General features: G+C 41.6%; 1 protein-coding gene across 1 annotated transcript in view; it reads right to left on the bottom strand.

Moving 5' to 3' along the window:
* Positions 1-601: 601 nt before the first annotated feature.
* The window catches only part of LOC121700720, a 96562-nt gene continuing 84928 nt past the window's right edge, over positions 602-12235 (bottom strand). Inside the window, exons 48-50 of the mRNA XM_042083922.1 lie at positions 11471-11710; positions 11061-11309; positions 602-2412 (exon numbers count right to left, since the gene is read on the bottom strand). Of these exons, the coding sequence (XP_041939856.1) occupies positions 2183-2412; positions 11061-11309; positions 11471-11710 (719 nt within the window). The 3' untranslated portion in view covers positions 602-2182. The remainder of the gene's footprint in view (positions 2413-11060; positions 11310-11470; positions 11711-12235) is intronic.

The raw sequence follows: 12235 nt of genomic DNA, 5'->3' as shown, positions 1-12235 counted from the left end.
GGTAATAGATAGATTGGTTGCCTTTGTCGGTGTCCTTTGCTCTGTGAACTTGCACAGATAAACTTGCTCATCTTTACTTGCGTACAACTTCACACCAGGGCTTTTTAATTATAGATACTACACACAAGTGTAATTATTCATTACACTTGTGTGTAGTATCAGTTTTTTTCCTGTGTGCCCACACTCCATCCACTCACATCTACATTATATATATCTATCTATCTATCTATCTATATATATATATATATATATATATATATATATATATATATATACTGTATATTAACTGCACAGACCAGATTCAAATGTTTGTCGGATCCAACAATGATTGATTGCGGACTAAAATAGCAGTGCTATAAGCCAGCACCTTGTTATCCAATTGCGTGCAGTGATATTTTCAGGCTCCTTGCATCATTTTGTGCTTTTATGACGTCATCAAATAAAGAGCATTTTGCAGTTTTTTTACAAAAATACACACCAATAAAGTATTTTGATACAAAATACAGAACCATTTCCTTCAACCCAATAAAATACAAAATTACAAAATACTGTTTTGTATTTGAAATACATATTTTAAATACATGTATCAGAAATACTGCCCATCCCTGAGTATCAGCCCATTTTATTACAAGGAAGTAGATGTAGATGTTCTAACAGTTCAGACAACGTTCATTGGAAGGTGCAGCAATTTCGGGTGAGATTACAACCAGCAACCCGAGAGTCAACAAGCAATGACATGATGACAGGGGAACAGGGACACACTTGCCAGCATTGTTCAACAAGAACATTGAACAAAGGAAAGTAGGCTACTATAGCGCGAGAATGATGCCAAAACCCTCCCAACCGGTGGATCCATCAAACGTCATGACAAACGCCGACTAGCACGTTCATTGCTTTACATGTATCATCATGTTCCAACAGAATAAGTACATGTTGCAATTCTGGGCACATGTTGGATATGTGTAAGTTTATTATGTAGGTACTGTATATGTACGCTGCTTATCAGAAGGCAATTATTCTGATACATGTCAGTAAGGCTGGTGGTATGACGTTTGGTTGGTCGATTGGTTGGTTGATCAGATGGACAGTCGGAAGGTTTTTGGCACGATTCCTGCGCCATAGGCCACAACTTCATTAACAAGTAAAGCAGAAAATGGAGCATATACATGTTAAAAAAAACCTATAGCATTCGTTTAGGCTACAGTATATAGCTTCAATGGTGTCAATGCAGAACTGTCGGCTCAGTAAAAAAATACAATTCTGTCAGTCTGTCACTCTTGATAGTCTTTTAAGTTCTTTTTTTTCAGCAACTGAAAAGGTCCTGGTATGTCTAATATGATTCAGTCGTCAATTTTATTCAGGCTTCAAACAAGTTTATAAATTGACATTTTTACAGATTTTATTGAACAGCGGGTTTCCTCCGGTGGTCCATTCCATAAATACCGAACGGTCCCATAACAATTTATTCATCCACAGATCTATGCTTGATTCTGATTTCTCTCAGCGCAGCTACTACCCTGGGAATCCAGAGTTGTCGCGGGAGCATTTGCTTAGCGAGAGACTCTGGCAACGAGTAATGATGCACGTAGCTTTTGCCCCTTGCATCGCAGGGAACCAATCATATCTGTGTATCTGATATAGGTGGGCCAAAGGCGAGCTAAACAGATGACAGACGTATGTTATCCAATTGAAGTCCAGAATCAGTCAGTTACCATTGATCGTATAGTGTTATCCAATTGCGTGCAATGAGATTTTCAAATGAGTTATTCGTTTCATTAGGTTATTCGTGGCCAGACCCTTAATATTTCAGATTGGGTCTGGTCCTCCAGGCTACGCAGCTACCAGAAGAGTTACACATTTCAGACAGGTTGCTCACGTCCCAGCTACGCTCAGTTTGAGTTTGGAGTCTGGAACTACCCTTACAGAAATTTCAGGTTTCTGGCGAACAGTTGCCGCAAAGTTGTGGCAAGGTCATATTTTAAAATCCAAATTAGGTTTCTGGCAAGCAGTTGTAGTAAACTTTTAGTTAGTGGTAAGTGTTTACTACAAATAAGCCAATCTGATAAAATCACTGCCATGGGAAAAACAACAACGGTAATGAAGAACAAATGATCTTAACTCAAATATAAGCTATATAAATCAAAAAACATTTACATAATATTATGAAAATAGTGAAAATAAATCAAACTAAAGTAACACGCAAAACGGAGTGGCACACCTGACCAGCGTCCCTGTTACTAGGCAACCTAGTAGCATGGTGTTGGTCATTATCAGACTTTGACCGGGCAAAAGTGGGTGGGCTATTGGCCCCTACACCCCCCTGATTCCAGTGTCGACACAGTAGAACCACTCCTACAGCAGACAGGAGGCCCAGCAGAATGATGACCACCAGCACTGGTACCCAGATCACCGCTGAGGGGAGCAGACAAGAACACAGGAGATCTTATTATCTGAGAAAACGTTAAATATATCACATTATGACATATTAATACATACAGTAGGGCTGTGCGATATGGTTGAAAACTGTATCACAATAAAAGTGTCAATATCAGTTGATATTGACAATTAACAATTTTTTTTTCTATTTGAAATAAGGAGGATTTTTTTTTTCTAATTATACATTTTTATTTTAAACTTAACTCCTTTTATATGATCATTTATTCATGACAGCACACATTATCCAGATATTATAGGTAGGCTTCTGTTACTATTACAATAGGCTCCAACATCTCTACCTCTTTCCGTCTCTTGCTGCTTCAGCTGTCAGCAGCATTGGTTAAAGCCTGGAAATTGTAAACATAGTAGCCTGATTGGCTACTTTGTCATAGTCTACTGTTCAGTTTCCCCACGTGTGTTTAAGTTTCAAACAAATACTTTTTTCTCTTTGGGATAGGCCCTTTTGAGTCTTGGAAAATACTTTATTCAGATAGAAACACTCACCCGAGACACTTTTTTTTTGGAGGTCGGGATTTTTAATGTCGGGTCTACCGAGGTTACGTCTGGCATAAAGGTAGTATACATATGCATGCTGAGGAGGGGTGTGTCCATTGATAGGGAGAGAGAGAGAGAGCACTGGGCAAGGGGAGTGTTAAGGTAGGCTAGGTAAGCGTTAATGACTTTGATACGGGTGGCCATAGTAAGCCAGTGTAGCGGGGTAACGTGTCCTTTTGGGTTGGTTGAAGACCAGGCGCGCCTCAGAATTCTGGATCATCTAAAGGGGTTGGGTGTTACAGTAATCAAGACGTGAGATGACTATTAGGCTGTACCAGGAGTTGGGTAGCACATAGAGTGTGGTAGTAACTACCGTCATTTTTTATATGTTATATGAATTTTTGCCTGATCAGGTACAAAAGAAAAACATGAGTGAATCATAATCATAAAAAAATAATGCCTCCAATAGTTAAATAACTGCTTGCGAGTCCCCACCTTTGTTTCCTTTTAAAGGCACTCTAAGCGATGCTTGGTAACGTCACTTCTGTTGACGTTCAAACAAAACAGAAAGCTATCTCACTACTTCCTCCCCCTCCCTCCCGTGCAATTGAAACTCTCCTAAACAATATGCTGGAACAGTTTCTTGAATACTTAAAATATGACTGTTGCTATGCCTCTGCTACCAGCGAAAAAACATTAAACTACAAACTGTCTCCCGTGCTAGATGTCTCCTAGCTAAATGTGTCACCAGGCGAGCAGAAGCTAACCTTAGGATAACACGTTTTCTCAAAATGATCACACAGTTAAATACAGTTAACATGTCAATTACAGAAGGGTTTGGCAGCCACAATAGACTACAGTATGTGCACGACAGGCCCTTCTTTTATGTTTATAATATCAGGTGGAGCGTTAACTGTGTTGTAACGACATCTTCTGTTATATTCTGCACCTTACATCTTCAGTCTGACACTGAATATCTTTTTTGCCCAATAATTAAAATTTTAGCATATGCATAAATCCTTCTTTATCGTAAACATGCTGATTCCCAAATGCAACATCCAACCAGGTCCATTTAGACTGAGGGACTGTTCGTTATTTATTGAAGGGGCCACCGGAGGGATTTTGAGTGCTTCAGTCAAAAGTTGCATGACCCTCCCTTGCCTGCTAGACATTTTTCAATGACCCTCTGACAGAATTGTCAAAAAAGACATGACCCTCCCCTGCCAATTGTCGCTGTCTTCCGACCGCGCTGCTTTGCGCCATGAAGACACACTGTGATAACGTTCCTAAATCAATCTCTCCCGGGAGCTTGCATGCTACCAGTCCTTCCTTTTCAAATGTGTTGCACCTGTTTGCACAATTTCACAAATAATTTTTATGTGATAATGAATGGAACAAATAATCCCTGCACAGGGACCGAAACAATGCATGCCAACTTTTTCCGTGTTTATCACGTATTTTAACTTTTCCCCCCGCTGTCTTGCCGTTTTAATACTTTCCCGTAGAATATCCCATATTTTAATACTCTCATAACATTAGCCCTGCTATCGGGCCTGTCTCTGTGTTGCCCTGTTGCTACCCCCTTGCCCTTCTAACGAAACAGATGTCTTCAAATCATCGTTTTTCCTTAGGCGAACTTAGAGTGATGTTAACCTATTTCAGTTTAACAGCATGATTGTCGTGAGTACGATTCATTGGCCTTGCATAGTGTTCTACTCTGCAAGAAAGAAGGAAATGAGGGGCAAACATGGTGTGCAGAAGTGTGAAGACTGAGACTGAGAGCTACATGGAAAAATATGCACCAAACACCAAACAGGCCACTTTGAAATGTTGCTGTTTGCTCATGATTACAAAAGTTGGGTGACCCCCCCCAGACTAAAAAAGTTAGGTGACCCTCCCCTCAACAAAGAATAAAAAGACATGACCCTCCCCTATTTTCCTCCGGTGGTCCATTCCATAAATACCGAACGGTCCCTAATTACATTAACAATAGCGGCAGGTTCAAACACACCTGGCTCCACCGGAAACAAACGAGCGTGGCTACCACACTCAGGTAAGGCCAGGTTTTTCTCATGTTGTAAAGTGTGAAATGGCATGACTGGGCTACTGCGGTAACATGATCGGAGAAGGTTAGTTGGTTATCAAGCATGACTCCTACATTTCTTGCAACCCTGGTAGGTGCAACAGAGAGTCAATTTTGATGTTGATGTGATGGTGTATAGTAGGTTTAGCTGGGAGGACCAGCAGTTCGGTTTTTGAGAGGTTTAGCTGGAGGTGGTGTGCCTTCATCCATATAGATATGTCTGAGAGGCAATCGAAAGATCTGTACAGAGACCAAGGGGTCATCAGGTGGAATTGACAGATAGAGCTGTTTGTCATCTGCATGGCATTGGCATGAGAAACCGTGTGTAAGCACCTGTAAAATCTGTTTAGTGTTTATTACTGCACTGTTTGATTTTTGTCACTACAATGACCACAATGCTTTGGGTTTGTCATGGTTATGTTGGGATGGAATACTATACATGTCAACCAATCAAATGTCTTTGTTTGTTTGCTTTTATTTGAATTTTATACTCAGCCAATCATTATTTGTTATTTGTTTATGCCCGCGAAATCGTGGGGAATGTGAAGGTTCCATCTCCTCAGAGAGGAGAAGGCTCATCAGTCCTGGGTCCGAGTGCACTGGAGAGAGAGGAGACTTTGCTGCCTGTAGTTTGTGGAGACCATTGGACAAGTTCATAGGCCCACTTACTCCGTAACATCGGCGCATCGTACTGTACTTGTTTACTCCTTAGATTTTCTCTTTTAAGTTACGGGTCAAGTGCTGGTCAGACTTTCCGCTAGCTATTTGTTCAGTGCTAGGTACTATATTGTAGCTGAAGCTATCCTGACCTGGGTAGCTGAATTGTTAGCTAGCTCCTGTTGCATTCTCCTTCGGAGACGGACTCGATTTGTGCTTCGGTGCTGGGCCCACCGGAGCTAGACCTCCCAGGGACGACTGTGTTTTGCCTCCAGGGCTGAGCCCACCGGAAGTGCCAACCGCCAACTACCTGCTGCTGCTGTTGAGGTGTGCGCTGCAGGCTGACTGCAGCAACATCCTCCACCGGAGTCGCATCCTCGGCTAGCTGGGACATAGCTGCCTCCGATTCCTCTGAGTCAGGACTGAGCGGAATCTCCCGGTTCTGAGTGATCGGTTGTGAGTAACGTCTACTGCATTTACACTGACACACACACTCGTTCTATTGTCTTGCTTGGATCACTGGCGAGTTGGAGGGGCGTTCAGCGGTTGCTGTTCTGCCTGCACCTCAGAGAGCTGCCATTTGTGCACCACCGAGCTCCAACGGCCAGGGGTTGGGGCTATCTTTATTGCATTATATGGTTAATACTATTGTTGTGATTTGTGTATGGTGATTTAACTTAATTTGTGTATTGTCGTCTGTCTTTCATACTGGTGACGATAAGTGTTTAGCTTAAGCTAACTGTGTTGGCCAACCTTTAGCTAAAGTCTGTTAACCTTAACGTTAGAGTGAATTGTTCACTCGCTGACAGTTGTCAGCTTTTTGGTTGTCACTTTTACGACGTGGCTATTATTATTAAATAAACATGATTATTATATTACATTATTTAAAGGGTGTATTGGCAATTTGTTGTGACTGCATTCACCACTAGTGTAACTAGATGTACCGCAGAGCGGTACAAAATATGACCGCCGCCCAGTCCAGCACATTTTTTCCACAAAAATAAATCACGCTGAAAGGCCTATATGATTCTAACTGTCTCACTAAATTGCATTATCCACACTCAATTCTCACTGGTATCTGCTAGACAACAAGTACCAAAACATGATTAGTTCATAGATTTCACATGTAAAATTCATTTTATACAACCCCACCCCCATCTTGCCTGTTCATAATTCTGAGAAATTCTTGAATTGTGTGCATGTGTGCGTGTACACGTTTATGTTTATGTGTGTGGGTGTGTGTGTGTGTGTGTGTGTGTGTGTGTGCGTGCTTGTGTGTTTGCCTGCGTATGTGTGTTTGTGCATGTGCATGCATGCGTACATATGTCTACTGTGTGAGTATGTGTCATACGTATGATTACTGTGAATGTATGTGTGTGCGTGTGTATCTGTTTATGCACATGTGTGCACATGGAATGGGTTAACATGACCCCTGGAGGCAAACATACGGAAAAAATTGGTCATCCTAGGCCCTACGGTTCTCAAGATATTCACAGAAAACTGTGTCTGCCCTACCCTCCTTTCGGGGGGTCCAGTACAGCGGGGGGGGGGGGGGCTACAGATCAAAACGAAAAACGATGGTTTCATGCTATCCATGTGGGGTTACATGCCCACCAAGTTTCGTGTACCCCGGTCTTTCAGTGTCCTGGGAATCCTTGTTGGTGTACGGTCACTAAATGTACACATAAATTATTTTATTGTAAGGCCCCCCATGAACGAAAGTTCACAAAACTTGGCATGCATTCGGAGGGTGTCATAATGATCCTACACTTTCAATTTCGTGCAGTTTTGACCATGTCAGCCAGAGATATTGTGATGAAAACACCTAATTTTTTGCTTTTTAATTTTTAACTAGGTGGCGCTATACATGAAATTAGTGTTAATGGGATGGGTTGACATGCCCACTTAAGACCAACATACAAAAAAAGGTGGACCTCCTAGGCCCTACGGTTCTCGAGATATTCACAGAAAACTGTCTCCGGCCACCTACAGGCCAGTTGGTGTATAGTAACATAAATTAATTTATTGTGTGGCCCCCCATGAACGGAATTCCACGAAACTTGGCGTGCATTCAGAGGGTGTCAAAATGATCCTACACTTCCAATTTCGTGCAGTTTTGACTATGTTAGGTCACAGATACCTGCGATTACAACACCTCATTTTTACTTTTTTGTGTTTAACTAGGTGGCGCTATACATGAAATGAGTGGTTATGGAATGGGTTGACATGGCCCCTTGAGATCAACATCCAAAAAAAAAATGGTCCTCCTAAACTTTAGGTTCTCGAGATATTCACAGAAAACTGTGTCTGCCCTACCCTCCTTTCGGGGGGTGCAGTCCAGCGGGGGGGCTACAGATCAAAACGAAAAACGATGGTTCCATGCTATCCATATGGGGTTACATGCCCACCAAGTTTCGTCTACCCCGGTCTTTCAGTGTCCCGGGAATCCTTGACGGAAATTTAGACTTAAGTGTAGGATCATTATGACACCCTCCGAATGCATGCCAAGTTTTGTGTACTTTCGTTCATGGGGGGCCTTACAATAAAATAATTTGTGTGTACATTTAGTGACGTACACCAACAAGGACTCCCGGGACACTGAAAGACCGGGGTACACAAAACTTGGTGGGCATGTACACCCACATGGATAGCATGGAACTGTCATTTTTCGTTTTGATCTGTAGCCCCCCCGCTGGACTGGACCCCCCGAAAGGAGGGTAGGGCAGACACAGTTCTCTGTGAATATCTTGAGAACTGTAGGGCCTAGGATGACCAATTTTTTCCGTATGTTTGCCTCCAGGGGTCATGTTAACCCATTCCATGTGCACACATGTGCATAAACAGATACACACGCACACACATACATTTACAGTAATCATACGTATGACACATACTCACACAGTAGACATATGTACGCATGCATGCACATGCACATACACACATACGTAGGCAAACACACAAGCACGCACATACACACACACACACACACACACACACATAAACATAAACTTGTACACGCACACATGCACACAATTCAAGAATTTTTCCCGTCATCTACTTCTAGATTCTAATTTTTGGTCATTGATACCCGGGACACCGAACCAGGATACCTGAAATTTGGTGGGAATGTAGCCCCACTAGACTTTTACGGAAAAATTTCATTTCGTCCCCGGGGACCTGTAAATCATTGGCCTGTAAATAGCGGTGCACACATATACACATGCACACACACAGGCACCCACATACTATCGGTATTAGAACGGCCGATGCATAATTACAAATTCAGTAGGATTAAAAGAAAGCCAAAGTAAATATTCATCATCATCATCATGGCTGCATTTTCAGTATTGGCGATAAGTAGTCGTTTGTCCACTAGATGGCGCATCGTTGCAGTGAGACGTAATTTTGTTGGAAGTTAAAAGTGGGTTGGAAAAACAATGGACGCTTCCTACAAGGACTGTAATTTACCGCAGCGAACATCTAATAAGCATAGGACGATGTTCACATGAAGTGTAATTCCCATTTCTTCTTGAAGCCGAAATAAATCTGAGGATGTTTATCGGACATGCTTGGTTTTTACTGCAGGTACGTTAATCTTGTAATATCAATAAGGACCTAGGTAATGTTACCGTTAGCGTTGGTTGAGTGATGGAGGCCCATTTGATTGATTGCATTTGTAGAAAACTATAAATGCGGTTATACCAAGCAAATTGATAGCAGCACTGTTTGTATCTTTCGACTGTCATTTATTGCACGTGCTACAAAATCATTCTGTGCAATGGAAGATTTACCAACGTTACACCGGTCTGATACAGTTTTGCCTATACATGCGTGAGACTGAGACGCCTGTTTATTTTGTTGCATGTGCGTGCAGGGTGTGAGAGGGGAATCGATGTGCTTTGATTCCAGCTTGGTAGTTGTAGTCTGTGAAATTAAAAAGCATGTGTGTGTGAAGTATCCAAACAATGACACCTTCATTTCATTATGGCTGCTTTAGCAACACACCTTAAGCTACTGTGTAGTGGGTCCCATTTAGAAGTGGCTACTTCATTCGCGCTTTCCTTGACTCATGGTGCTGCGTGAATGTTATTACAACTTTTCGCCACGATATGGCAGTTTAAGTCCGCTTGATACTGTAAGGCGTAAGCCATTGGTTTCCAAAGGAGATTTTATTTGTCGCCAGCATAGCCTATTGACAATTTATGTTGTAAATAGGCCTACCTTATAATCCTACCTGTAGCTTAGGGAAGCTAACAGCTTTCTATTAGGATCTAGTTTGTTAGTTACCGTTTTGTCATAACTCCCTGATGCATTTTTGCATTTAGAATAGCCAGAGTGTGTATATCTCAATCGGAAAATTAAACAATATCGGGTGCCTATGGACTAGGCTGGGTGAACCCAGCCTGATCTGCCCGCTATTTATTTTTTGATTTCTTAAAAGATTGAGCTTGGTCTGATGAAAGCCAGACTAGCCATGGACCTCAGTTACACAATGCAAGGGAACATGAATCAGCCTATATTTGCACGAACAATAACGGACAAAAGCTCTTCAACTTTGGCCCGTTAAAATGTGTATGAACAGTCTAGCGACGCATTTCATCAAGGCCCATTTGGACATGTCAGTTATTTGCACCACTGGTTAGATGTAAAACAGCATTTCGTTTCAGACTACTGTTACTTAATTTGTGCATTGACAATAAAGTATTACATGAACTAAAGATGACTAAAATCTTATGTAGAAGAAGAAACATTCACAAAAAATCCATCCATCCAAAAATGACCTTTGTTTTTGATAGCTGTTGAAAACGGCATGGAACTGACATAGATGTTTTTGTTTATAAATACATAAAAAATAAATAAATAAATAAATAACATTATGCTGATACCTTTTGCTTTTCCCAAATACAATGTAGCCTACAGGTGTAAGTGACCTTTCATCAATCCAGTTGCAATGGATGAACTGTGATGAACTGCCCTACTTGTGATTGTTTAGAGATTTTAAAGGTTTTATAACAATGCTACATCTTCTTTGGCTATTCTACAATCTATTCACCTTTTCAGCACCAGTAGGCTACTTTCTGTGCAGCCGCACACACACACACACTCAGGCATGCCAAACAAGCATACACAAAAGTTTCAAGAGTGGGGGATGGAGTAAAATATGGAGACAAATTGAAGTGTGATTTATTTTCGCGGAACGGATGTACAGGACTGAGCGGCGGTCATATTTTGTACCGCTATGCGGTACATCTAGTTTTATTGATATTGATTACACGTCTATAGTGATATATATATGTCTAGTGTTTTATAGCCCAGCCCTATTAATAAAGGCAAACTGATTAGAATATCTAATACACTCACAGAAGTACATCAATATATTGATTCTTACTTGAATGAGTTTGACAGCTGATCCACAGAGGGGAACTCCTCGTGGCTCCAGAGAGTGTTGTGATGCTGATGCTGTAGGTCTGAGCAGGCTGAAGTCCATCCACCATCAGCTTTGTTCCTGATACTAAATCAGAACTTTCTCCACTCACATTCACCTCCACTGCAGTCCACACACCAAATGGTTCCACCCACTTCAGACTCACAGAGTAGTCTCCAGGCTCACAACTCAAATGGGGCACTATCACAGGAACTGTTACGAGCAACAGAAATCAGAGTGATTTCAGTAAAGGTAAATGTTATCAAAAGAAACCTGGACAAACACGCCATGTTGATTAAAAAGTGTGTTGAAAAAGTCAAATATATTGTACATTGAATATTGAATTGTGAGACTTGGGAAAGTAACAAGCTCACCTAAAGTTAAACTGTCCACTGTGCACTGTGGGAGTTTCTCCTGACCCAACTCATAATACAGTGACACATTGTAAGTAGCCCCGGAGTAAAGGTTAGAAAAGGACACTTTGTTTCCCTCCACAGTGCCAGTCACATCACCGTCACTCGCATTATGAGCTGTTGCCATGGAGAACAGCCCCAAAATCTCTGCCTCAATGGTGGAGTTGCTGATGGTCCACCGTGAGGCAGCACAGTTGATTTCTGACAAAGACAGAGAAGTGTTGTTTGAACCAATCAAAACATTTTAATAGATTAGAAACATAATCCATTTTGGAGGTCAAAATAATGTCAGAATGTTAAGAACATGACGGGGTAATATAAATAATTCAAATGAACACTTAATGTTGCGGATAAAAACAGACAGAAACACAGACAGGGGATGGTAAGCAGTGTTCGGCCCCCTTAGTTCCCCTTAGGGCACAACCATCCAAAGGTGGAGATTTAATTATCATACAGAATAAAATGTGACTAGACCATGGTATTAGCAACTCATTAACATTTAGGGCCCTATCGTTCACTCAAGTGCAATTGACTTTGTACACTAGCACTTGTGTCTTTCCTATTTTGCATTCGGTGCATATTGGAATTTCCCCTCCACAGGCAAATGTCGGTAAATTAAGGAATGCAATTGCACTCACGAGGGTGGTTCAGCGAAAAGAGGAGGCGTGTTTCGGCGCAAACGTTCCCTGGTGACATTTTGCAGTTTCAGAGAAAAATTCTGTCAGA

Source organism: Alosa sapidissima, chromosome 24, assembly GCF_018492685.1.
Source record: "Alosa sapidissima isolate fAloSap1 chromosome 24, fAloSap1.pri, whole genome shotgun sequence".
NCBI classification, from domain to species: Eukaryota; Metazoa; Chordata; class Actinopteri; order Clupeiformes; family Clupeidae; genus Alosa; species Alosa sapidissima.
The sequence above is the reverse complement of the archived record's forward strand: the minus strand, read 5'-3'. Positions and strand labels throughout refer to the sequence as shown.